Genomic DNA, 26,358 nt, shown 5'->3' on the forward strand with positions numbered 1-26,358 from the left:
ATATGGGAAGAATTCATTAAAATGATTGGAGTTTATACGGAAAAGAGACGTTGGAGAAGGAGAGAAACCTCTAACGTTCAAATTTGTGGGAGATAGATAGAACAATGGCACATGGCCCCATTTTTTTTATTTTAGATTCTTCAAATTCTATTTAATTATAGAACTATAACTTACTATTTCCGACCAAGTAATGCATCACATCACCGTATTAATTATCACTCGTCCGTCCGACCACTTATCGCCTATAATTCTCATATAACTTTAACGGATATGTAAACTTTAACGGATTTATTAATACCATCAAATAAATACTTGTAGTAATTGTTGATTTGGCTCAGTGCCCAATAACTAGGGAACATATATTGACTGGGTATAATTTAACGTCCGTAGTGGCTTTTATTTACGCTGCATCCGTATAATATACATGGCTCTCTCTTTGTAATACTAGTACTAAACACGCAATTATAGGATTTGTTGTAAACTTTTTGTGTTGTAAGTTTGTAACTCTTTTAAAAAACGTTAACAAAATCCCCAAAGAAAAAAAGGTCTGCAGTAGAATCAACAGTAATTAAAAAAACCATTAATTGGTAGCTATTTTTTTTGGCACGTACGGTACCCACCATCTCTGACAACATTTCGTACAGTCTCCAATCACTACACGATTGAAACGGTCATATTTAACAATTACTATTATAAAATATGATGATATTAACTCTTTTTTTTTGTTGTTGTTGTTGTTCGCCTACAAAAATAATTATTACTTTAACACGTCATTGGGTAAGCGAGTTGAAAATATTTACATCACAGATAAAACGTTCAGTTGAAAAAAATAGTCATCATCCCAATATCTAAAGTGGGTCCCAGCCATTACCTCCACCTCCCTCGTCTCCCTTCTTCTTCGTTCCTCTATATAAACAACAACCTCTAGCTCCCTGCCTTCACCGGAATACAAAACTTTTCTATCTCTCTCTCCCTCTGCAACAATGGCTGCGTTGGTTCTATCTCTCCTCATGCTCTCCTCTTTCTCAGCCATTTACGCAGCAGGTTCATTACTCATTTCATCATCCATCTCTTCACTAGTTTGTTCTATTTTTCAAGTGTTTGGTTCTGATGTCTTATGTTTTTTTTTTGTTTGTTAAACAGATTCCGGAATGATCGGAGTAAACTACGGCCGTATCGCAGACAATCTCCCGGCAACGGAGAAAGTAGTCGAGCTTCTCAAATCTCAAGGAATCAACCGCGTCAAGCTCTACGACACCGAAGCATCCGTACTAACCGCACTCGCCAACTCCGGTATCAAAGTCGTCGTTTCTCTCCCCAACGAAAACCTCGCCTCCGCCGCCGCGGATCAGAAGTACACCGACGACTGGGTTCAGCAGAACATCAAAAAATACATCCCGGCCACCGATATCGAAGCCATCGCCGTCGGTAACGAAGTGTTCGTCGATCCGAGGAACACCACCAAGTACCTCGTCCCAGCTATGACCAACGTTCAAAGCTCTCTCGTCAAGTTCAACCTCGTCAAATCAATTAAGATCTCGTCGCCGATTGCTCTGAGCGCGTTGGCGAGTTCGTACCCACCGTCGGCCGGTTCTTTTAAACCGGAGTTAATCGAACCGGTGATTAAACCGATGCTCGATCTGCTCCGCAAAACGTCGTCGCATCTCATGGTGAATGCTTATCCCTTCTTCGCTTACGCAGCTAACGCCAATAAGATCTCGTTGGACTACGCTTTGTTCAAAGACAACGCCGGGAATGTTGATTCCGGTAACGGATTGAAGTACGACAGTCTCTTAGACGCTCAGATCGACGCCGTTTTCGCAGCTATGTCCGCCGTTGGATTTAACGACGTTAAGCTCGTGGTGACGGAGACAGGCTGGCCTTCTGCCGGAGACGAGAACGAGATCGGCGCTGGTTCGGCTAACGCGGCGGCGTATAACGGCGGGTTAGTTAAAAGAGTGTTGACGGGAAACGGAACGCCGTTAAAACCTAAGGAGCCGCTCAACGTTTACCTGTTCGCTCTGTTTAACGAGAACCAGAAAACGGGTCCGACGTCGGAGAGGAACTACGGGTTGTTTTACCCGAACGAGAACAAAGTGTACGACGTTTCGCTTTCCTCCGGTAAGTCAACGCCGGTCGAAGATGACAAAGAGAAGGCTACGCCGGTGGTGAAGCCGTCGTCGCACGTGGGACAGACGTGGTGTGTGGCGAACGGGAAAACGACAAAGGAGAAGCTTCAGGAAGGTCTCGACTACGCTTGTGGCGAAGGAGGCGCTGATTGCCGTCCGATTCAACCGGGTGCCACGTGTTACGATCCTGAATCGTTAGAGGCTCACGCTTCGTACGCGTTCAACAGTTACTATCAGAAGAACGCACGTGGTGTTGGCACGTGTGATTTTAAAGGTGCAGCGTACGTGGTCTCGCAACCTCCTAGTACGTACTCTATCGTTTTCCTCTAATTTTACTTAATATTTTCACTTATCGAAAATTAATTAATTATTTGGTCTCTTTGTTGTGTTAATTTGTAGAGTATGGGAAATGCGAGTTTCCAACAGGGCATTGAAGTGGATTTGAAGAAAACAACTGATCGTGCGGGATTTATTTAGTAGCATTTTTACGTTTTTTATTTAATACATTTGTTTTGTCATTCGAGTATCTATATGCGTAGAGTTATTTAAATTATTGTATATTTGGTTCGTTTCGTCGTAAAATATAGTCTTCAGTTTTTGTTTTTAATTTCTCCCCATTTGCGTACTACACATCTAATCAAATCTCATACATAAGCCATACATTGCCATTTGTATTTAATTATTGTATATTTGGTTCGTTTCGTCGTAAAATATAGTCTTCAGTTTTTGTTTTTAATTTCTTCCCATTTGCGTACTACACATCTAATCAAATCTCATACATAAACCATACATTGCCATTTTAAATTAACAACCTTAAAAGAATAAAAGAATCACTAAATTAATCTAACACTCGAATATGTTCCGTTGGATGTCTATCGTTCATCTTACGGTTATAGCGACCTCTAAAGTCTAAATAGTAAATACAATGTTTAAGTGTTGTATGGCTAGATGATATATATTCTATATACTTTTTTTTTTTCACAAAACTCCAGTTTTAAGTTTTTAACTGTGTTTGGTTTTAACTCTCTATAGAAATTATCAAACCGATACAATTTGTCAGCTAATTTTGCGATTTTTATAATTAAACGACTGCGTTTCGGTTACTGTTTGTTAACCAGACTGGTGTTGCTTCTGGTCCGGTTCGTTTTTCAACACAATTCTGATTCAATTACCGGCTCTTGATGACCGGGTTTCGGTGTTTAATCTGGCTTCAACATCATCGGACTTAGTATACAGTCTTCATTGATTCAATCTATCATTTTAATATGTTGTATGTCTACTGATTCAATCTTTATTCAATTTCGATTTTGTGATTTAAAACGGTTTATTTGTGTTAGAATTAAAACGGTTTATTTGTGTTAGAATTAAAACGGCTTATTTTGTTCTCCTTATCTAAAAATATATTACCAATTAAAACTGGTTTTTGTGATTGAAATCATAATAAATGAGTATTGTTTGTGTATATATAGGTAGATTAAATGGCGTTGAAGTCAATTTTGTTTGGAAAATATTTTTATTTATTTATAGAAGTAAATTTCATTTTGATATAATGCAAACAATATTCTAAAATCTTACCAAATTACCAATGACATTTGTGGAAATCATTGACTAAATAAAGAGATGTGCAGGAAATGTATTTCAAAAATTAATTAGTAATTTTTATCCGTAGTTAATTAGAGAGATAAAGTGAATTATTTTTTGGAAACTAAATAATTATTTAAAATATTTTTTCCTATTTTTTAAATTACATTATAGTTAGTAAAAAAATAAAAAAATTACCTTCAAAGACATAGACATGTAATTTTTTAAAAAGAACTATTATATTTTTATAAGTACTCATATTCTAATAGCATAAATGTTTATAGAGAAAAAATATTTTACGTAGTTGAAATCCTTTTTAATTCGTTTTGTTTTTTTTCGTTATGTATGTTTTGGAAGATCATGGTGAGTGAATTTATATGAGTTATAAGGCTTCTTGATAGATGTGACACTCTATTATGGCTTAATATTTTATCGATATTACAAAATCATTGAATCGAAAATTAGTTAACGCATGATATAAACCATTACTGTCATGGTCTATCCCACGAGACAAGGATGGAGTATATGATGAATAACGTTATTCTAAGAGAAGTGTGGATAGGCCATTCATAAGGTTTTTTACGAATGAACCAAATTTGTACTGTGACACATCTATTTGTGTTTACATCAAAAGTTATGAAACTATTTGTTATATAGATAAAGCATTTGACAAGATACCCACCCAGTTGGTGATGATTTAGCTATTTTTCAACAATAAGTAAATTCTTTTTAACTTTATGTTTTGTTTTGGAAGATGTGTGTTGGGCCATCGTCGTCAGTGAACTCATACGAGTTATCAAGATCATTGATGGACGTGACGCAGATCTGTATTCGCCTCAGGATCTTATTGATTTTGCAAGACCAGATTTGAGAAGAACAATTCAGAAGAAGAACCATTGGTGTTATCCTCTAAGTCGTGAGGCAGGGTATGAGTATGTGATGGATAAGGGTATCTAGAGAGAAGTGGACAGACCATTCATAGGATGTTCTGTGACCCAACTACATGTGTCTACATCAAAGGTTATGAAACCATTTCTGAAATGGATAAAGCTTTTGAAGTTATCAAAAAACACCCAATTAGTGCTGCTCTGGCTTAATATTTCGTACGTCAAAGAGAGGTAAGATCAATATTAAAGTTTCAGTATTTGTTTGGTTGTTTTTAATACCATAGCTAAGTATTTGTTTTGTTTTTGATTTCAGATGTATCGTGGAGCAACCGGCCCCAATTCTCAACTAGTCTCTTTGCATGGAGTCTCCTATAAAATAGGAATACATTGAATTCTATATCTATCATTTGGTAATTTACTATTGTTCCACAAAATCCTATGATTTTATAAATTCATATTTGTTATTTTTCTGTTTTTAATTAATTAATTCATATTTGGTAAGATTTCCCTAGATTATTATTAAAAAATATGACTATTTAATGTTAAATAGAAGAAATATATCGAATTCATATGTAAATTCAATAATAGGGGGTTATTGGTTCTAAACAAAAATCATGTGTTATTCAATCATTAATTTTAAAATACTTATCAAAATTGTGTGTTATTAGTGGTTCTATAATTTACAAATACTTATTAAAATTCTATGTTATTCATTTAAATATTTATTTTTAGATTTCAAATTCAATGTTATTCATTTCTATAACTTCTCTTTGATCTTATTATGTGTAGTGGTCTTCCATCCCTTGTTTGCCTTATTATGCATGTAAAGGTCACAAAAACATAAGTAAAACAAACGCTTTGGACCATGTTAGTTATAGGTATGCAAAAAATGGTGACTAGTCTCAAGTTTTTACTCATTCTTTGGAGAAGAATGCCATACACAGTTGTCGATACTATGAAATGAATCGTTGGCTGGATGATCAAAGACATCCAATGTCATACTATAATTGAATAGTACCAACTAATTTTCGAGAGAATGAATGAATGGGAAACGCCGCTAGTAGCAACGCCGCGATTAATCGAGTGTTTCTATTCCGGTTCGATTTTTCCAACACAAAATTGATCTAATAACCGAAAATCGATCCGGTTCTGGATAACCGGGTTTGATTAATAGCGGTAGCGTCAATCATAAGCGGCAAAAAAAACCCTCACAACACTGTTTTAAAAACCTCTCTCTCGCGTCGCTCGCTTGATCGGACTTGTTTCGATCTCTACTCTTGCAAAATCCGAAAACATGGTAAGTTTCTCTATTGGCTTTCTTCTTCTTCTTCTTCTTCGATTAGGTTACGTTTCATTGATCTATTAGGGTTTTTCATTGTTCTCAAACCCGTTGAATGATGTCTTTGTTTCCGTGTGTTCAGGCTCTGCCTAATCAGCAATTCGTCGATAATGGAGGAGGCACAAGTACCTCCTTTCGCCGCATTTCTAAATCGATTTGAAAATGTTATCTTCGTTTTCAGTATCCTGAGACGCAATTGAGATTTTTTTGATCATGTACTGAGTACATCCAATGGCTTTTATCCCACAATATCCCTACAAACAAAATACAGGAAGAAAAAAAAATCACAAGGAGGTTTGAGAGAGAGAGAGAGATCATATAAAATTCTATGCAAACACAGAGAGACATTCAATGAATCAAAATTGTAAAAAGGAAAAGAACTACAAGTTAGGGTTTTGGTATGGAAATCGATTACGAAGAGAGTTTGGAGAATGACCTCAACGTGTCGACCATGTTTCACATCGGGAAATGGACCATCTTTCCGACGCTTCCTTTTTAAATTACCAAAACTTATAATGATCTTACCAAACTCGAGTTTGAGTTTGAATTTTCCGGTTTCCAAGGTTCTGTTTCCATAATCTTTTTTTGCTACTCAAGTAAGAAACCTAAAATCTATGAGCCAGCATGAATATCAAAATCCTTCTCCGCTAGATTTTGTCAAGCCCTCAAAACAGGAGGATTGCTCAGCAAGTAGAGCTGAATTTACCACCACCAGCAGAACAAACCAATTCTGGTTCTGCTATTTTCTTTTCTTATTGCTGCCGTATGAGCGAGTGACAAAATTCACAAATGTGGACTTGTTATGTGTGTGTTGCAGGAAGATTTGTGGAAGGCTGCATTTATTTCCAGTGGGAATTGAGGTTATACTATTAGTTTTGAGGAATGTATCTGGCTTCAACATCATCTGACTTACTTGAACATAGCCTAAAAGTCTTGAAACATAATTAATTAGAAGAAAAAAAAACATAGCATTCAGAGGTAAACAACACACAAACTGCTAAACACACTCTCAATACAACTCTCTTCTAGTCATTAAAAGTGGCAAGGACAACACACAAACTCAATACCACCAACCAACTAAGGACATAAACATGATATATTAAAAAGTCACAACACTTTTGTCGTCTACTTGTCCATCTCAACATGTTTAACTTCAAGGCACATGTGTTGTGGTCTTCCATCCCTCGTTTGCCTTATTATGGATTTGTACTCGGCACCTTCACGAGTCTTGAAACTTAAGTAGAAGATTGCATTGCCCGACTTCAACTTCAAACTTGACTCTATGTCTTCCTTTGTTTGTACCACCACTTTCTTTATCTCCAATGGGAGATGATCCACCTGCAAAACAAAAAAGCATGGTTGAGAGAAGACTACATACATGAGCCCAACCAAACAAATGAGTATACTCTCACTTCTCTAGGCTATATATTTTTCCTCACCATGTGATAAATCCACCTAGAGTATGCAGCAACTTGAGCATATAGATGAAGCCATGCATTCTGTTGCAAATCCGAATCATTAACCTGCATTTGAAACATTTTGAGCATTTTTAGTGGAACAAGGTGTTCTGTGTATGTCGATCGGTGTGTTGAGCAGATGATCAAATAAAAGGAAATAAGTCAAAAAAAAAGTTCATGGCTAAACAGCAAACCTCATAGAAGTGTAGCTTATCGCTTCCTGTAAGTGCATCATCATCTAGCCACTTAGGCATCACACCAGTATAGAACACGTCTACACCATTTGGGTCCCATTGGGAACCGCTTTCTCCAGATCCTAGAGCAACACTTTATAGAAGAGTATTAACTGAATTGGTGGATAGGAAACTAGCATAGACAGAAACACCAAAAACAATTCTGCATGTAACTTGTAAGGTCATGACAAAAAAAAACATGCATACATGAAACCTATACAGACGACTTGATATTTTCACTCATAGATTAGGCTTATATAGAGCAGATAATTAAACATGGGAATCCTAAGGGGGTCAGAAACATACAAAATATTTAAGACGGGGCTAGTAACAACAACAGCAAAATCAACAGTTCAAAAAACGATAGCTAATAAAAGGGACATGGAAAATCATATTTAGACCATGTTAGTTAAGTTACCTGTAGGTCTGCAATAAGTGGTGATTAATCTCAAGTTCTCATCATTCCTCTGAGAAGAATGCCAAACACAGGTGTCGATACTATGAATAGAACCGTTGGCTGGATCAAAGGCATCCAATGTCATAATATATTTGACATGTGAAACAGCTCGCGGAAGGAGTTGGGTTACAGTCAAGAACTGTAAATTAGTCCCCTACATACAGCCGTGGACATGTAAAATCAAAACCAAAAGGACAGTAAAAATCCACAAAAGAAGAAGAAGAAAGGGTCAGGGGTTGGTAGAATAAGAGCAATATAGAGTCATGAGTTGTTACCTTGTGAGAATTGAAGCAATGGAGTCCAAACTTTGCTATGGATTCGTTAGCGGGAGTACAACCAATGGCTTTTATCCCGCGATATCCCTACAAGCAAAATTCAGAAAAAGAAAAAAAAAAAAAGATCACAAGGAGATTTGAGAGAGAGAGATCGTATCAAATTCTACGCAAACACAGAGAGACAATCAATGAATCAAAATTGCAAAAGGAAAAGATTTACAAGTTAGGGTTTTGGTATGGAATTCGATTACGAAGAGAGTTTGGAGAATTAATTACCTCAAGGGGTCGAGCATGTTTCACATCGGGTACTTGGACCATCTTTCCGATATTTTGCAGCAAAAAAAAAAAAAAACTAACTTGCGAGAGAATGAATGGGAAACGGAGACGTTTGCTAGGCTTCTTGTAACCGCAGTTTCCTCCTTTCTATGTTCTTTTTTTTTCTTTTTCCTTTTTTTTCTCTCCTTTTGAATTACCAAAACTTATAATGATCTCACCAGACTCGAGTTTTAGTCTGAATTTTCCGGTTTCCAAGGCTCTGTTTCCAACTTTCCATAATCTTTTCTTGCTACTCAAGTAAGAAACCTTAAATCTATGAGCCAGCATGAATATCAAAATCCTTCTCCGCTAGATTTTGTCAAGCCCTCAAAACAGGAGGATTGCTCAGCAAGTAGAACTGAATTTACCACCACCAGCAGAACAAACCAGTTCTGGTTCTGCTTTTTGTTTCGGAACACCGAAGCTTTGGAAAATCAGATACAGTGGCATCATACAGGTCATCCAGTGACATGATGAAGGTCATCTAGTGACATGATGAAGAACATGACCCCTTCAGATTCTGAACATTATAAGCATCAGATGACTACAAACGGGATCTTCCCTGGTGGATTTAGTAATGGCAAAGTCTCTCCTAGTGTGAAAAACAGAATGTTTGATCTATCTACTGATTCTGCAAATCAAATGAGTCGCACAGCAACAACTTCACAACAACCCATGAGAGAACAGAGTCATCAAAGCCACAGCGAACAAGCACAGTTTATGAGAAACTTCAATGAGAAGGCTAGAAGAACACATCACAACTCCGGGACCGTAAGACTTGCCCTTACCGGAGGAGAGGACGTCGACGACGGCGTCTTCGGTAACGATACAAGTGAAGAAGCAAGGGTCACCGTGGCTGAGGGGCAAAATTGTCTTTTTCTTTTTTGCTCCTTGTTACTTACTACATGAGTTCAGTTCTTGTTCGGTGAGAAGGCCAAACAAAAAAAAAATATTTGAAATCAAACTTTATAATTCAAATTTCAAAAGGGCTGCAATTTGAATATAATGCAATTTATTTAAAATCTTGGTAATAAATAAGTTAACCAGAGACTGACTGACTACGCGAGCTGAGTTCAATTTGAAATGCGTGTGTATCAGTTTGGTTACTAATGTGCGTGTATCACCAACAAGCTAATGTGCGTCTAATCTGCCTTAGTGCATTGTCACGTTATTTACTACTTGATTTATTGTTAAGCTAATTGTAAGATTTAAGGGAATCTCCACTAGAATTACTCTATGGGTTGCTCAACCCTTTTAAAGCCCAAAAATAAATCAAAACTAAAAAATATAGCTTACTTTTCAGAGAATCGTTTCTTTAGGAAGCATCGGAAGCAACATGAAACAACCAATAAGACACGCTACGTGTCACGTTTTGGTTGGATAATGAGTAAAATAAAAAAAGAAATTTTTTTCCCTAATTTCTTCTTCCAATTTTTCGCGACTCTCTCTTCTCTCTTCTCTCTCTTCTCTCGACCGAACCGGCTAAGACCATCTCCATTGTATATCTTTATTTTTTACTCTATTATAGAGTAACTTTAAGGGGTTGAGCATGGTTTTTCTCCAATGTGTTACTCTATACTTGACTCTAAAATAGAGGTAGTGTAAAAAAATGGAGTTGAGAATAGAGTTACTCTAAATATAGAGCAATCTCATTATTTTCTCTATTTTAGAGTAAAATATAGAATAGGGTTGGAGCAAATGTTGCTCTATAATAGAGTTTTGACTCTAAAATAGAGTGGGGTTGGAGATGCCCTAACCTCAAATCCATAGATATCAATCGATTCACCGGCGAGCACTTGCCGATTGTACCAACATCGTCTCCAGATCTTCTCGACAACATCCACCGTGCAACTGCTGGGATCATGGTTGGCTGGGGAAGCTAACAGATTCAGAATCTGAGATTCTCTTAATTACCTTTGTTCATGTATATATACTATAGTTGCATATATAGTAATGCTTCAGAAGATTTGTTGTATCTTTGGTATTGTGATTTCACACAACAGTGTATATATATATATTGCTCATATGTTCTACGAAAACTGACTCTCTGTCATTAATATATGATTCTCTTACATTCTACTCCTTTGATACCACATATGGTCATTAATAATAATTCTGCTACTACATTTTGATACATAACATAATAAACTTTTTGTGTATCTACTTATTGGGTCTTCTAGAGAGAGGGAAAGAGACTCGTTGGGGAGTTTGACCTGGGAGATCTGATGTTTGTTGTTGCTGCTGTTCTTGCGAGGACTGTGCAGGATCTGTCATTTCTTCATCATCCTCAGTTTCTTCAGGTTCTGTGGAAGCTGACTTCCTTGGTATCACAAGCTGGTAGTTTGGGCTCAGCAATGTGTCCTGTTCAGGTGGGAGAGGAACACCCGGTCCTGCTATCGATTTTGGCAAAGGGATCTTGTTCCTACTTGCAGCAAGCTCTAGCAGAACCTAAATCAAACATCCAACAACAGAGACATCGAGATTCCAAAATCAAACGACATGGATTTAGCAAGCGAAAACATTTGAGGTTCTCCGTAATGCAACTTATGTGGCAAGAGGGTTACTGTTCACAAATCGTAACTAAGGTGATACTTCCCTAATGATCATTCACATAGCAGCCAGCTAACCAAATGACTCTCGCCATATCATATCTCTCTCTTTCTCAGACAACAATCTCAAGAAAATGAAACAAGGAATCGTCAACCAACGCATACCTCTCTTGGAGGTGGCTGTGAGAAGCTGAAATTAACTTTGGACTGAATAACGAGCTTCACATCATCATAGTCAATGTTGGATTTGCTAGCATGCTCTGAGTATACCTGAGCATCTGTCAACACTTCCACCACATACCGGTACCATAGCTCCAGAAACTGGTGTATCACACGAGGCTCGTTGATGTGACCCCGGACTACGCACGTGGTTCACGGACGTACGGACAGAGGATATAGCGGAGCGGATCGGAGAAGCGGTTCGGTTAGGGACGAGAATGGACGCGAATGGACGTGGAACAGCGGACGTACGGACGGATGGTCGGATGCGGCGGATAAATGGACGTACGGACGCGTCGGATGGACGAGTGAGCGGATGGAACGCGGATGGACTAGAGCGTCACAAGGAGATACTCGACTCGTTCGGCTCTAGTTAGGAAACGGATGGAAACGGACGCTGCGTACGGACGTACGGACGGATGGTCGGACGCGGCGGATAAACGGACGTACGGACGCGTCGGATGGACGAGTGAGCGGATGGAGCGCGGATGGGAACAGACGCTGCGTACGGATGGACGCCGCGGATGGAGCGATGTACGGAAGGAAACGGGACCAAGGAACGACAAGAACGGACGGAGAGAGATTCGCGAGGAGATGCTCGACTCGTTTGTCTCTCGGATAGATGGGGATGAATGGACGGTGGATTGAGTCGACGACACACGGGAGATGGCTCGGCCCGTGATACGGTCGGACTAGAAGGTCATGAACCCGGTTCTTGAACCTTCTAGGGTTTCTCTAGAGCCAAGTCCCGGACTTGAGCGGGAGAGAGGAATGAACAAAGATCCAATCTTTGGGCCAATAATTTCTATATTCCAGTCTTTCCTTGTTTTTACAATGAGGGTTTAGGCCTTTATATAGGCAAGCTTACATAAGGGGGACACTAAAACCCTAGACGCGCGGCCATGATCTGAACCATACACTTGGCCATAAAGTAAAAGCAAAAGCAAAAAGGGAACAAAGACCATCCAACGGTCATAAGAGAGTTCAAAGAAAATAAAGGAAAGGAAGGAAGGAGATAGGGTTGCCACGTCATTGGTGGGACGTGGCTGATAGGATCTTCACTTCCTTGGCCCATAATCTTGTTAATGAAAGTTTCCAAGTCATGAGCCAAGCGGGAACGAAGTGGAGATGCACTAGAGCTCGCTGCCTCGTTAAAACCCCTTCGGTAAACCCATTGGGACAAACCCGAAGTAGGAAAAAGAGTACAGCTCCTTCTAATGACTTAGGGGTGTCTTCACGCTAGCGTGATGGTGAAGACACACAAATCAAGCTTCCCAAAGCTGGTCGCACCCAAGGCTCTTCATTGGTGATGCTAGCCATGAGCCATTGGTGTAAGGTTGGAGCTTGGCCTTGTATTGCTCATTAGATGACGTTGTCTTGCTCCTCCTAGATGATCCTTGGGGACTGGTTGATGCCGCGTTGATGTTCTGGACCGACTTTTATGCTCCTACGCGAGCTGCTAGACGATGGTACCAATGTACCGGTTCTCACCGCGGTACGGTCATGACCCGGGTTCCATCACTCGTAGTCCTCCACACCCATCGACTTAAGCAGAGATTTCACAATCTTAGCATCTCTAGGTACATCCTCTTCACCTTCTCCGGCCATGTTTTCCCTAAACAAACTTAAAAGTAAAGCCACAGAGTCAATTACGCACCGTTCTTATACAGATGTTGCAAAAAAACACAAGCAAACGTCAAATAGGAAATGACCATCCCATCGAGAGCCAAGATCTTTTTTTGCGAGTAATTAGTATCACAGAGAAATCCTAATGAGTGATGTTACAAAACCAAAACCTATATAAGTATCGAATCCTAATCAAGCCAAAACAGCATTTTACATCTTTCAGACATTTCATCAAACACTTGGTGGACATATATCAATTTGTGATTGAAACTACAAACAGAAAAAAAAAACAAAAAAAAAATACCAGAGAGCTAAAATCGATTCTATCTAGTTCGTCAATTACATTTTCCAGAAAAACGAAGATTTAAACCAAAGTAGAGAATATAAACTAAAAATCTCTTCACTTTAATCTCTCACGGGATGAAATCCAAAAGTTTAACAACAAAGAACAACAACAACAACAAAGAACTTGTTCTGTAGACGATAATGGCGTACCTGTATAACTGCCGAGGAAAATCTTGGAAGATGGAACTGTATGAAGCGATCTCTTGATCTTTGAAAGAGAAGAAGAAGAAGATGCGTTCCGGGATTTTTTTTTTCTGGCTTTGTGATTCAGGTCAAATGGAAAGCCCATTAACGCTAATACAAGTTGTTTTGGTATAAGCCCAACAAGCTAGACTTTTACATTTGCAGCCTTCAAAAATGTTTTTTTTGAGCAAAAACAGATAAAACTTTTACATCTATATTTTGTGTTCTACAATTTAATTTATTTAAAAAATATATATTTACACAACTAATTCCTGAAAAATTGCACTAAAAACAATAAGTAAAATATGGTAAATATAGTTTCTTTGTATTTTTAAATATAGATAGAAATCAATTTTCTCTTAAAATCAATAAGTTTTCGAAAATATCTCTACTATTTCTCTACAAAATCAATAAGGTTGCTAAAATTGACAACATTAATATGGATATAATACTATTTTTTTTCACCTAACCACAAATATTATCAAAAGATAAAATTAACTTTTAAAAATAGGAATACATTGAATTCTATATCCATCATTTGGTAACTTACTATTGTTCCACAAAATCCTATGATTTTATAAATTCATATTTGTTATTTTTATGTTTTTAACTAATTCATTCATATTTGGTAAGATTTCCCTAGATTATTATTATTAAAAAATATGACTATTTAATGTTAAATAGAAGAAATATATCGAATTCATATGTAGATTCAGTAATAGGGGTTATTAGTTCTATGATTTTAATGGATTTAGAAATCTAAACAAAAATCATTTGTTATTCAATCATTGATATTAAAATACATATCAAAATTATGTGTTATTATTGGTTATATGATTTACAAATACTTGTTAAAATTCCATGTTATTCATTTAATTATTTATTTTTAGATTTCAATATCCATATTGTGTTTTAAATGGATTTGAAAGTGCAAAATAGAAGGATTCAAATCCAAAGATAAAACATATTATTTCAAAATCTATGTGTTTTGATTTTAATAATTTACAATTCTATATGGATTTAGAGATCGTTTCTACAATAACAGTCCTAAGATTGTGATACATAATATCGACAATATTTTATCGAATGTATTTATGTCACATATTATCTCTAAAATTAACAATTCAACTGAAATTATACAATCTAAATAATTATGAAAACATACTTGAAACCAACACAAAAAAATACAATCCAACTAAAATTATAGAATTTAAATATTAAATTAAGATAAAAATATATAACATAATTTCTTATTGCTGCCGTATGAGCGAGTGACAAAATTCACAAATGTGGACTTGTTATATGTGTGTTGCAGGAAGATTTGTGGAAGGCTGCATTTATTAGAGCTTCACGAATCAGAAAAAACGAAGATGGAGATATGAAAGACACAAGAGGAGATTCAAACCTAGCTTCATCAATAAGTATCCAAACACGAGTTTTCTATACCATAAAGAGGCGATAAATACCTAATGAAACAGATTTGGTGGAGCGGCGATGGCAGAAACACGACGGAGGGAGGTTGATGAAATCGGCGACTAATCTCTCTCACTCTTCTTAGATCTGCTCTACTTATGGTTCTGGTTTGTAAATCTGACATAACGTTGAGGATAAAACTGGAATAAAGGTAAACGCTATTTATTATTTGCGTTTAGCGGATCCGAGCAGCTGAAATGGGGGTAATTTAGTCTTTTGTTGTTAACTCGTGCATAGGCCCATTTAAGACCCAAATTAGAAACGACCGTCATATGTATATATCTTAAATACCGATAATAGCCTCATCTCCCTCTCTCCTCTTGCAGCAAGTTCTAGCAGAACCTAAATCAAACAGAGACATCGAGATTCCAAAATCAAAAGAGATGGCTCTAGCAGACGAAAACACTTGAGGTTCTCATCAATGCAACTTATTTGGTAAGAGTGTTACTGTTCAAAAATCATAAACTAAGGTGATAATTCCCTAATGATTCGTTCACATAGCAGTTACCAAATGACTCTGGTCAATGTCACATCTCTTTTCAGGCAACAATCTCAAGAAAATGAAACAGAAGAAACAAGGAATCGTCAACAACGCATACCTCTCTTGGAGGTGGCTGTGAGAAACTGAAATTAACTTTGGACTGAATAGCGAGCTTCACATCATCACAGTCAATGTTGGATTTGCTAGCATGCTCTGAGTAAACCTGAGCATCTGTCAACACTTCCACCACATACCGACACCATAGCTCCAGAAACTGGTGTATCACATGAGGCTCGTAGTCCTCCACACCCATCGACTTAAGCAGAGATTTCACAATCTTAGCATCTCTAGGTACATCCTCTTCACCTTCTCCAGCCATGTTTTCCCTAAACAAACTCAAAAGTAAAGCAACAAAGTCATTTTACGAAAGGTCTTACCAAGATTTGATGTTGGAAACAACACAAGCAAACATCAAATTGGAGCTTCTATATCAAATAGATAAGAATTGGAGCTCCACGAATCAGAAAAAAAAACGAAGATGGAGATATGATTGACACAAGAAGAGATTTTGACCTAGCTTCATCGATAAGTTCCAAAATACGATAGTTCATTACCAGAAAGAGCCGATAAATACCTATCGCGAAGCAGATTTGGTGGAGCGGCAATGGTAGAAACAACTGCGACGGAGGTTGATGAAATCGGCGACTAAAAACTCTCTCACTCTTAGATCTGCTATTTATGGTTCTGGTTCGTAAATCTGACTTAACGTTGAGGGTAAAACTGGAATATATGCAAACGCTATTTTTTGCGTTTAGCGGATCCGAGCAGCTGAAATGGGGGTAATTTAGTCTTTTTTGTTAACTCGTGCATAGGCCCATTTAAGACCCAAATTAGAAACGACTGTCATATGTATATATCTTAAATAGCGATAATAGCCTCATCTCCCTTTCTCCTCTTGCAGCAAGTTCTAGCAGAACCTAAATCAAACAGAGACATCGAGATTCCTAAATCAAAAGAGATGGATCTGGCAGACGAAAACACTTGAGGTTCTCAGCAATGCAACTTATTTGGCAAGAGTGTTACTGTGGAATTCAGCACCACAAAGTCAGTGGATCACTAGGCTCTTTATTATACTTCAGCACCACAAAGTCAGTGGGAATCATGATGTTTCCAACCTTAAGTGGAATATCGTCTAAAACACCTTCAGGAATTCTTCTGGAGCGATCAGCTAAGATAAGAGAAATCTGAGTTGGCTTGAATTCTGTCATCCCAAGTCTCACAGCAACAGAATGTGGCATCAAGTTAATACTAGAGCCTAGATCACAAAGTGAGTGAGCAGACCATTCTGCAGAGATAGAGCAATCAAGTACAAAGCTTTTAGGATCTGGTAATTTCTCTGCAACTCTACACTGAATTACTGCACTTACTTCATTAGAGACAACCACTTCCTGCTTCATCTCCTTCTTCCTCTGTGGGGGCTGGTTTAAAAGAACTGCACTGACATCTTTGGTAAGCAATGCTCCTTCTTCAGGGCTCAAACCATTAGTGACCATCCTCTTCACATACCGCTTAAGTGGTGGTGAAAGCTTTACTGCATCAATCAAAGGCATCTCAATAATCACCTTATCCATCATAGCTTTGCATCTAGCATCTTCCATCTCCTGCTTGGATTTTCTTGGCTTAGGAAAAGGAATCTTAGGTTGGTATACCCTCTCAACTGCTGGAACCTGAGATTTTGCAGCTTCTGGTTCGGTCCGAGATGAGTGTCGATCGACACCAACATCTGGGTTCGAGAGATTTGCCGATTTCTCACCCTGTTCTGCAGAAGCAATTTCATCAACTTCTTGATCTCTTACTGATATGGCATTGCAAGCATGCTTGGGGTTTGACTCAGTTCTTCCAGGAAGAAAACCCTCTTTCCTTTTAACAGACCCAACACTCTGCGCCACCTGATTCTCCAGCTTCTTAACATGAATATTCAATGCATCAATCCTCCCAGTAAGCTCATTGTAGACATTATCAATCTTCCCATTGAAAGTCACTGTTAACTGTTCCTGACCTTGCAAAAGTTGCTCTAACATAGCTTCCATTCTACTTTCAGAAGAAGTCTGTGGAGGAGGAGACTGATAAGATGAGTTCCCATAGGTTCTAGTATAACCATTGTTCTGTTGTTGCTTCTGGTAATCTGGCTTAGGAGTGTAGCCTGAAGAGTTCCCACTGTAAGGCTTGTTACTTTGTTGATTACTGAATCTAAGTCCTTGATACCCAGCTCCATACACATAGTTGACATTCTCCTCTGTATTCTCTGGCTCAGGCTTAAATGTCTCAACCTCAGCAGCAAATTGAACTGACTTCTTACCCACTAGAAGATTGTGTACTGAATCCAGCTTGGCATTAACAGAAGCTAGCTGTTTTGAATCAAATCCTCCATGCAATCTCTTCTTTTCAGTATCTGCTCTCTTAGTGCTATTGCTGGAAGCCAAATTCTCAATCAAAGCTTCAACATCTTCTGGAAATCTTGTCTTGAAGTTCCCATGGCTTGCAGCATCCAAAGCTAGCTGATATTCCCAGTCAATCCCTCTGAAAAAGATACTCAACAGATGCACTCTTGAAAAGCCATGGTGTGGACAGCCCCTTTGATAAGCCTAGAATCTTACCCAAGCTGCCATGAAAGCTTCATCTGGTCTTTGTTTGAAGGAGGACAACTTTACTCCTAGCTCATCTGACATGGCATCATCATAAAAGTAGTTGAGAAAAGCTACCTTCACTTGTTGCCAAGAGGTCAAAGAACGGGCTGGCAATTGTTTCAACCATTGAGATGCTTCTCCTGCAAGTGAATATGGGAAGAGCTTGCAGTAGATGTAGTCTTCAGTTACTCCATTGGCATTGATACTAGTCACCAAGTCTTGAAAGTGCTCAATGTGGTCCAAAGCCTTCTCATTTGGCAGGTTAGAGAAAGGTCTTTGTCCAACCAGCTGGAAGTATGCAGGTTTCAACTCAAAATCATTCCTCTGGAATGGAGGAGAAACTATAGCAGACCGGTTCTCATACACAAGATCAGCCTGGTTGTAGTCAGCAATGGTCCTGATCAAGTCTCGGTTGTTCTCATGTCTTCGAACCGGATTGTTAACGTGGTTTGCAGCTCCATGTCTGTCTGCAGGAAGGGGGTGTCGACCGATCGACACCATCGGCCTGTTCGTCAACTACAAGAATTTGCTCGTTTCCGACAGCAGCCTGCTCATTGACAACAATAGCTTCAGTAATAACATTCCCTTCTGCATCAAGCTTTTGGCCCTGCTCATTGCGCAAGTTGCCCTCTTGATCCCTCAAAGCACCATCCTCATCACGAACCAAAATTATTGGGTTAACCATCTTCAAGGATTTGACTGCTTTTCTGTTGTCACGCTCAAGTTTTCTCAACTCTTGGTTGAAAGCTTCACAGTAGGAGCAGTCTTGTTGCTTCTTGTGTGAGGTCTTGGAGGCATGCACCTGAAACACACAAGAGAAAAGAAAACAAAAGCGTGTAAGGTTCAAATAAAAATAAAAATTTAAACGAAATTAAAAACTCAAATCTAATGGTAGATCAAAGAGTCCTCGGCAACGGCGCCAAAATTTGATATGCTCAAATTAAACCCTAGAGCTACTCTCTCAAATTAAGAGGTCACTGTAATACTTAGGGGACGAATTCCACAAGGACTATAGATTACACAATAAATTATAGAGTTTTATGATTACGCTAAACAAGTTAATTTAAATAAAGAAAAGCAATGCAAAATATTAAAATAAAACTGTTGTAAATTCAGAAAATCAAAAACCGTCATATGTATATATCTTAAATACCGATAATAGCCTCATCTCTCTCTCCTCTTCACTCGTCGTCCCTTTGTGCATGTCTGCGTGGAAATTTTGTAAACTTACCATTATGTCCTCGCCGGAGCGTGCCATTCTCAGTCTACTGCTTGACCTCGCTCTCTCCTTCGACGGCGCAGTCCTCGGAATTACTTTAGCTATTAGCGTCGTCGGTTCTGCTATCAAGTGTGCATCCACCAACGCCGCCTTTAACAAGATCAAAGATGCACCCGAAGTCTCCGTCGCTGACCTCCGATCAAGGGTGGATCCACGTTAGAGTAGGGAGGGGCAGTTGCCACTGTCAAATTTTTTTAGACTAGTGCTATTTTATAACAGTTTTGAATTATGCTCCTGGTAATAAATTCTTTTTTGCCCCTGTTACTCAATTTTTTCTATATTCACACGTTTTGACATCAAATGCGTCTTCCAATCTATACAAACCCAAGTTAAAAGTCCAATTTGTCTATTTATTTTACTAATACTAGGACTCAGACCCCCCGCGATGTCGCGGAGTAAATATTTTAGAAAAAAGTAAATAAAATTTAAAATTATACATCATAAAATCATTGAAATGTAAAAACATTGTTTAAAGTATTATAAATATAAGATATATTATGAAAAATTATGGTAAAGCTACAATTAAAAAAATCAATATGACAAAGTGATCCTAATTGAGAATACTGAACTAATGGTTGTAATGAGTAAATATAATTTTCTTTTAAATACTTATAATTAAAAACAACATAATATAAATTTTAAATATCAAAATAGTCTTAACGAAAAGTTACGATAAATAGACGCAACTATAAATTTTATATTAAGTTTTATTAAATTTCTATATTGTTATAGTGATTTCTAAAATTTTAGTTAGATTATAGAATAACATTGAATATTTGATATTAATATTCAAATTATTTAGATTAAACATAAAATGGAAAATTTGTTTCAATGAACAATGATTTACTATTATTTTTATTATTATTATTATTATTATTTTTGAATATTAAACTATTTTTTAACAAAATTTACGATAAAAATATTCCCAACTTTAAATTCTATATTAAGTTGTATTAAACTTCTCTATTGCTATAATCATTTCTTAAATTTTAGTTAGATTATAGAATAACATTGAATATTAGATATTAATATTTAATTATTTAAATTCAACATAAAATGGAAAATTTGTTTCAACAAACTTGTTAGTTACAGATGAAAAGACAAATATAAAGAGAATTCAAAAGACATTACTATTTAAATAGACACACCTATTAGACCGAAAAGTTGTGATGAAAAGATATAAATAAAATATAGTGAAAAGACACAACTTTACAATGAACAAATACATCTGTTTGTGTTTGCACTTGATTTCACCTTATAACCCATATAAACTGCTTTTAAATAGAAGACATCTTTATTACCATATTGAAAAGTCAAATTCAAAAACTCACTATATAATCCATCTAACTCTTGAAAAAAAAAACTCTAGGTATTTTCATGAAATTTTTATATTTAAAATTAACTAAAAGTTGTAAATTTGATTCATCATTCCAAAAATCTTTTGTTAAATCAATAATTGGAAGAATTTATTTACTTTTAAAAGAATGCATGCTAGAGAGTAATTTAGAAAGGTGTAAAAACTTTGATATTGAAATTTTATATTATTTTGTGTCATGACAAAAAAGTGAAAACAGTTCAAAAAAACAAATATATCTAGATTTCAAAAGATACGAATATTCGAATAAACACAACTCTACAATTAACAGTTGCAACTTTACAACAATGAACAATCGCAACTTTTTGTAAAACACACAATTTAAATTTTCTACAAATTTTTTTAAAAAATATCAAAAAGGTACGGTTGAAAAAACACAACTTTTGGTGGCATTTATTCAGATTGTTATTATATATAGACATTAAATTTTTATATTTAAAATTAACTAAAAATTGTAAATTAGATTCATCATTCCAAAATCTTTAGTTAAATCAAGAATTGGAAGAGTTTCTTTACTTTTAAAAGAATGAATGCTAGAGAATAATTTAGAAATCTATAAAAACTGTTGATATTAAAATTTTATATTAATTTGTGTGATGGCAAAAAAATGAAAACAGTTTAAACAGACAAACATATATAGATTTTAAAAGATACGGATATTCGAATAAACACAACTCTACAATGAACAGTTACAACTTTACAAAAAACCGTTACAATGAACAATCGCAACTTTTTGTAAAACATACAATTAATTTTTTTTACTGTTTAGAGAGAGGCAACCGTAAATATTTTCTATCAAAAATATAAACTAAAGATAATTTGAATACAATGATGAGAACTCATTTATATATAAATTTGAATAGACACAACTGTTTGTAAGAGACACAGCTGTTGGCTTCTCCAGTTTTAAGAATGGAGTTCCTGAAATCAAATCGTGCCAAGATCTTCCTTATTTCTTGTAAGATGTTATCTGGATACCTTCTTTTCTCTTGTCAGTGCCGAAATTATATATCTGCCTGCTAGCTAACTCAAATTACTACTTCATCTTCTTCTTTTTGTTTTCTCAATCTCTTGATCATTTGACAATACTTAGTCCATCGTTGCAAAAAGGCTCTATTTCTGTTCATATATAAATCTTGGTTCTATAATCTTTGCAGATCAGAGATGACCAAGGACCAGATGATAGAGGAGCTTATGGATCAGACCGGCTTAATATTCTTAGGCAGTGTTATCTTGGGCATTGTGTCTGTTGGCATCCTTAGCTATGCTGCTGTCAGGTACTGGAGTTGTGTTAGATCAAATATAGTTATAGATCTGGGCAATGTTTTGATACGAAATCTGTTTAACTGTCTTTATCTTCAGGACCTGGAATAGATGGAAACTACGGAACCATCAGAGAGAGCTGTCACAGAGACCAAGTGAACCCATAGTCGATGATGAACCCGAGGATGCAGAGGAAATCCCAGATGGACAATTGTGTGTGATATGCGTGACAAGAAGAAGAGTACCTGCGTTTATTCCCTGTGGACATGTAGTATGTTGCAGGCTGTGTGCTTCAACCGTTGAACGAGAGTTAAACCCTAAGTGTCCAGTTTGTCTTCAGAGCATTAGGGGATCTATGCGTGTATATTACTCCTAGTGACTCTTTTCTCATTGTATCTAAATAGGGTAACGCAATTTGTACTCGAGAGAATCCGAAATTTTCAATTAACAAAAATAGTTTGACAATGATTTAAAAGTTCTTCAAGCCACTCTATATAGAGTGTGAGATTGCAGAGGATATGGAAAGCAAAGTTTTTAAAGGAAGAATATTTGTAAAGAAACCGATAAGAATAAGTAGCCAAGGATGACTTCCCGTCATATATGATCACCAGTCGCCGGAATTTGTCGGAGTTCTCCCGGAGCAAGATCCTTCTCAGGTACCTCATGTCCCTGACATGAGAGCTGAGACATGGTGTGTTGATACGGTTTAAACTGGAGCTCGGTGTGATTGAACTAGAGCCGATTCCGCTTCCACCACCGCGAGGGCTCTTAGAGAAATTCTGTACATTTGCCATTTGAGAAGAACACAGAGAGTTTGATGATTCTTGAAGCTTCTTTGTATTGAGGAAACGTCCACCGGAGCCTCTAGCTCTCTTTAAAGCATGAAGATGGCGAGACTCATGTAGGTACGGCTACAGGAAAAAGAAAACAAAACTTTGTTACTCACTCCCGAATTGCATCGAATCATTTTAGGTCTTCTTCTGAGTGAAAAAAAGATTCTTACTTTACGGCATTTGATGAGTTTGTTCTGAGCTTCGAGTTTAGCACGGTGCTTCCTGCGACGGAGGATTGCATGATACTGTTTCCCATTGACAAATATTGGTTCATTCTCTTGAACGTTATGAGGCAATGGCACTCTTGAAGAAACCAAACCCATCATCTCTAAANTGTCGGAGTTCTCCCGGAGCAAGATCCTTCTCAGGTACCTCATGTCCCTGACATGAGAGCTGAGACATGGTGTGTTGACGGATAACCTGAGAATCTGAACTGAGGGTTTTGGAACATGTTGATACGGTTTAAACTGGAGCTCGGTGTGATTGAACTAGAGCCGATTCCGCTTCCACCACCGCGAGGGCTCTTAGAGAAATTCTGTGCATTTGCCATTTGAGAAGAACACAGAGAGTTTGATGATTCTTGAAGCTTCTTTGTATTGAGGAAACGTCCACCGGAGCCTCTAGCTCTCTTTAAAGCATGAAGATGGCGAGACTCATGTAGGTACGGCTACAGAAAAAAGAAAACAAAACTTTGTTACTCACTCCCGAATTGCATCGAATCATTTTAGGTCTTCTTCTGAGTGAAAAAAAGATTCATACTTTACGGCATTTGATGAGTTTGTTCTGAGCTTCGAGTTTAGAACGGTGCTTCCTGCGACGGAGGATTGCATGATACTGTTTCGCATTGACAAATATTGGTTCATTCTCTTGAACGTTATGAGGCAATGACACTCTTGAAGAAACCAAACCCATCATCTCTAAATGTGGCAGCACCTGCACAAAAAGATTTTCAAATTAACCAATCAATGCACCAACATCAGTTCAGAATTGTGAAAGCACAAGGCTTCACAGAACATTACCGTTGGTGTTGATGCATATTCATGAGGCAAGAAACCATTGAAATGTGATGTTTCAGCACATTGAAGAGAGACCAAGGTGTTTGACCACAAGTAGGAGGAGGAAACACAGAATCTTGAGAAACCATAGACGAGGTGTGGTAGTTGACTTAGTATATCTTTCAATAGGCTTTCCCGAGTTTCCGATGTAACCTGCATCAACCAAAGACAAGAAGAGAAACCCATTAGCGTTTTTTAGGCAATGCGATTAGTGTTCAAAAAATCAGTTAAATTTATTTGACCTGAGAGATTGGTATTAACAGTGCTGCATCCATAACGGTTACGTTCTTCAAAGCTTGCAACTTCACCACCGCCGCCGCCACCTGATTCTCCTGTAGATTGTGTTGAGGATGAATCTTGATCTTGCAGCTGCAAACTCGAATGTTTGATTCCAGGGAATTGTGTAGTAGACATCATCATATCCTTTGTCAAGGTGAAAGATTCAGATCCTTGGATATTTGAGTTTGTTGGCATTGAGTTTCCCCAAGATGAATCTTTCCTTTGATGAAACACTTGCATTGTCTTCAAATCTTCTTACTTCAAAAATAGCTAAATGTCCAAACCAAACAAAGTCCAGTCATAAGTCAACAATTTTTTACCATGATCCCCAAAAATCAAACAAACCCAAAGAGAGAAAATGAAACCAAAAAGATCATAAAAACACAGATTCCAGGTTCAATCACATAGTAAGATTGCTAAATGATCTGAAGGGTTTCTAAAGATTCAAACTTTGAACATGGCTAAGAACTTACACATACATGCAAACACAAAGAGAGTGAGAAGAGAAACAGAAACTGAAAAAAAAAAAATTATGGGATTTGGAATAGAAAGAATCAGCTTATCTCTTTTGAACTCACTGATCCAACCAACCAAACAAACAGAGTTTTCTCTCTCATCACTCAAAAATTGAGTTTCTTTTTTTAAAGTTTTGTAATTACATCATCAGAAGTAAAAATGGAGCAACCAAATCATAACACACTACCAAATAAATTAAGCGAACAAGAAAGAGAGAGCGAGAGAGAGAGAGAGAGAGAGAGACCTTTGGTGTTTTGGATTTGGTAAGAGATGGAGGGAAAGAGAAGTTAAGTAATCAGCTTGAGATTATGATGATGATGATGGTAATGAAGATGATGATGATGCATGTCTCCTTCCTCAGAACATGGCTGTTTCTTTCTTCTCGCTTCCTCTCTCTCTCTCTCTCTCTTCCTCTGTCTTTGCAAATTGGGTATTGGCTATGGCTTAAAAGACTAATCCTGACTCCTTTTCACTTCTTTTTTTATTCGTATGTTATTTTTTTTCTTCTTCTCTCAACAAATACCAAATTTATTTTCACACACGATATCGTATTAGTTAAAGAATAGTTAAGTCCCTTTAATATAAGTATTTTTTTTTGTAGGGACGTCAAATTGATTAACTCAACTCAGTTCAACTTATTACCTAATGAGTTTAGATTAAATGAGTTCATAGGTTTGACCCAACTCATTTATTAAAAATAAATAAGTTAGGTCAACCTATGAACTCATTTAATCCTATGAGTTAAATGGTTAAATGATTAACTTATGTAAGTGAGTTCATACATTAAAACTAAACAGGAAGTACATCAAATATGCCTTGTGCTTTTTTCTTTATTCACTCACACAAAACAAAAACATAAAACAAACCCACAATGACAACAATGCTCGTTACATTCTAACTTTCAAACAGACACAAATTAAACAGGAAGTATACGAAGATGGTCCACACTCTTGTATACGACGATGCTCCACACTCTTCTTAGAATAAATATTTGAGTAACATGACAAGCAACTTCGACCAATGATCGCTGACTACAAGTAGATTCAGATGTATAAGCTGATTGAAGTCAATAGCAACACTGTTGATTGAAGTCAATAGCAACACTAAACACAGACTGCACACGTGAAAGAGAGTAACAAAGACAAACTAAGCTTCTCTTCTCTCTCACTCAAATTCATTCAAGCAAATAATTTATGTTGATCATGAACGTACCAGAAACATAAAACATAGTCAAGCTTTCATATTGAGTAGAAACAAACCTTGGGTTTTGAAAGCTTCATTCATGTTCTTTTCCACTCGAAGTTGGGTTTTCTCGAATTACAACTATCTCGTCCTTCTCATCTACATCATAAAAACCAGATTATACGAAGCAAGACAGCAAAATGGNGTAATGAAGATGATGATGATGCATGTCTCCTTCCTCAGAACATGGCTGTTTCTTTCTTCTCGCTTCCTCTCTCTCTCTCTCTCTCTTCCTCTGTCTTTGCAAATTGGGTATTGGCTATGGCTTAAAAGACTAATC

At 37.1% G+C, this 26,358-nt stretch overlaps 6 protein-coding genes and 1 long non-coding RNA gene across 8 annotated transcripts; 2 read left to right on the forward strand and 5 right to left on the reverse strand.

Moving 5' to 3' along the window:
- LOC104726055 (glucan endo-1,3-beta-D-glucosidase) lies at nucleotides 922–2,738 on the forward strand. The gene is made up of 3 exons (XM_010444826.2): nucleotides 922–1,044; nucleotides 1,144–2,433; nucleotides 2,529–2,738. The coding sequence occupies exons 1-3, from the start codon at nucleotides 984–986 to the stop codon at nucleotides 2,561–2,563; spliced, it is 1,386 nt and encodes a 461-aa protein (XP_010443128.1). The 5' UTR covers nucleotides 922–983; the 3' UTR covers nucleotides 2,564–2,738.
- On the reverse strand, nucleotides 6,880–10,112 carry LOC104726056 (UPF0725 protein At2g20620-like). Its single transcript, XM_010444828.2, has 6 exons — nucleotides 8,635–10,112; nucleotides 8,359–8,445; nucleotides 8,045–8,237; nucleotides 7,588–7,709; nucleotides 7,376–7,459; nucleotides 6,880–7,274 (listed from the first exon to the last, which is right to left on the reverse strand). The coding sequence occupies exons 1-6, from the start codon at nucleotides 8,674–8,676 to the stop codon at nucleotides 7,062–7,064; spliced, it is 741 nt and encodes a 246-aa protein (XP_010443130.1). The 5' UTR covers nucleotides 8,677–10,112; the 3' UTR covers nucleotides 6,880–7,061.
- Nucleotides 10,727–13,755, reverse strand: LOC104726058. Of its 2 annotated transcripts, none has more exons than XR_758008.2 (3): nucleotides 13,563–13,755; nucleotides 11,388–13,056; nucleotides 10,727–11,121 (listed from the first exon to the last, which is right to left on the reverse strand). It is a non-coding gene; the product is annotated as an uncharacterized LOC104726058 (long non-coding RNA). The 2 variants fall into 2 exon arrangements; XR_758007.2 differs by having other exon boundaries at nucleotides 11,388–13,065.
- LOC104726060 (transcription initiation factor TFIID subunit 9-like) lies at nucleotides 14,830–16,792 on the reverse strand. The gene is made up of 3 exons (XM_010444831.2): nucleotides 16,184–16,792; nucleotides 15,668–15,935; nucleotides 14,830–15,410 (listed from the first exon to the last, which is right to left on the reverse strand). The coding sequence occupies exons 2-3, from the start codon at nucleotides 15,926–15,928 to the stop codon at nucleotides 15,324–15,326; spliced, it is 348 nt and encodes a 115-aa protein (XP_010443133.1). The 5' UTR covers nucleotides 15,929–15,935; nucleotides 16,184–16,792; the 3' UTR covers nucleotides 14,830–15,323.
- Nucleotides 21,766–22,621, forward strand: LOC104728899 (E3 ubiquitin-protein ligase SPL2-like; the record flags this gene model as incomplete). The annotated part of the gene is made up of 3 exons (XM_010447819.1): nucleotides 21,766–21,848; nucleotides 22,048–22,167; nucleotides 22,253–22,621. Coding segments are annotated over 3 exons (480 nt in total), but the record flags the coding sequence as incomplete, so codon positions are not given.
- On the reverse strand, nucleotides 22,569–23,313 carry LOC104726061 (nuclear transcription factor Y subunit A-5-like). Its single transcript, XM_010444832.2, has 2 exons — nucleotides 23,157–23,313; nucleotides 22,569–23,064 (listed from the first exon to the last, which is right to left on the reverse strand). Exons 1-2 carry the CDS (start codon nucleotides 23,310–23,312, stop codon nucleotides 22,594–22,596), a joined length of 627 nt encoding a protein of 208 aa, XP_010443134.1. The 5' UTR covers nucleotide 23,313; the 3' UTR covers nucleotides 22,569–22,593.
- Nucleotides 23,327–25,288, reverse strand: LOC104726064 (nuclear transcription factor Y subunit A-5-like). Its single transcript, XM_010444833.2, is given in 7 exon segments — nucleotides 23,327–23,653; nucleotides 23,746–23,919; nucleotides 24,006–24,074; nucleotides 24,077–24,139; nucleotides 24,142–24,194; nucleotides 24,284–24,590; nucleotides 25,081–25,288. Coding segments are annotated over 6 exon segments (930 nt in total). The 5' UTR covers nucleotides 24,561–24,590; nucleotides 25,081–25,288; the 3' UTR covers nucleotides 23,327–23,359.

This window comes from Camelina sativa, chromosome 11 (genome assembly GCF_000633955.1).
Source record: "Camelina sativa cultivar DH55 chromosome 11, Cs, whole genome shotgun sequence".
Taxonomy (NCBI): Eukaryota; Viridiplantae; Streptophyta; class Magnoliopsida; order Brassicales; family Brassicaceae; genus Camelina; species Camelina sativa.

Excerpts from the sequence above, each read along its gene's own strand:
- LOC104726055 (XM_010444826.2), top strand. The coding sequence starts at position 984 with ATGGCTGCGTTGGTTCTATCTCTCCTCATGCTCTCCTCTTTCTCAGCC. Across the intron at positions 1,045-1,143 it reads CTCAGCCATTTACGCAGCAG|ATTCCGGAATGATCGGAGTA; the intron begins GTTCATTACTCA and ends TTTGTTAAACAG. Across the intron at positions 2,434-2,528 it reads CGTGGTCTCGCAACCTCCTA|AGTATGGGAAATGCGAGTTT; the intron begins GTACGTACTCTA and ends GTTAATTTGTAG.
- LOC104726056 (XM_010444828.2), bottom strand. The coding sequence starts at position 8,676 with ATGGTCCAAGTACCCGATGTGAAACATGCTCGACCCCTTGAG. Across the intron at positions 8,446-8,634 it reads AACATGCTCGACCCCTTGAG|GGATATCGCGGGATAAAAGC; the intron begins GTAATTAATTCT and ends TTTTGCTTGTAG. Across the intron at positions 7,460-7,587 it reads ATAAGCTACACTTCTATGAG|GTTAATGATTCGGATTTGCA; the intron begins GTTTGCTGTTTA and ends TTTCAAATGCAG.
- LOC104726060 (XM_010444831.2), bottom strand. The coding sequence starts at position 15,928 with ATGGCTGGAGAAGGTGAAGAGGATGTACCTAGAGATGCTAAGATTGTG. Across the intron at positions 15,411-15,667 it reads CACAGCCACCTCCAAGAGAG|GTTCTGCTAGAACTTGCTGC; the intron begins GTATGCGTTGTT and ends TGTTTGATTTAG.
- LOC104726061 (XM_010444832.2), bottom strand. The coding sequence starts at position 23,312 with ATGATGGGTTTGGTTTCTTCAAGAGTGCCATTGCCTCATAACGTTCAA. Across the intron at positions 23,065-23,156 it reads AACTCATCAAATGCCGTAAA|CCGTACCTACATGAGTCTCG; the intron begins GTAAGAATCTTT and ends TTTTTCCTGTAG.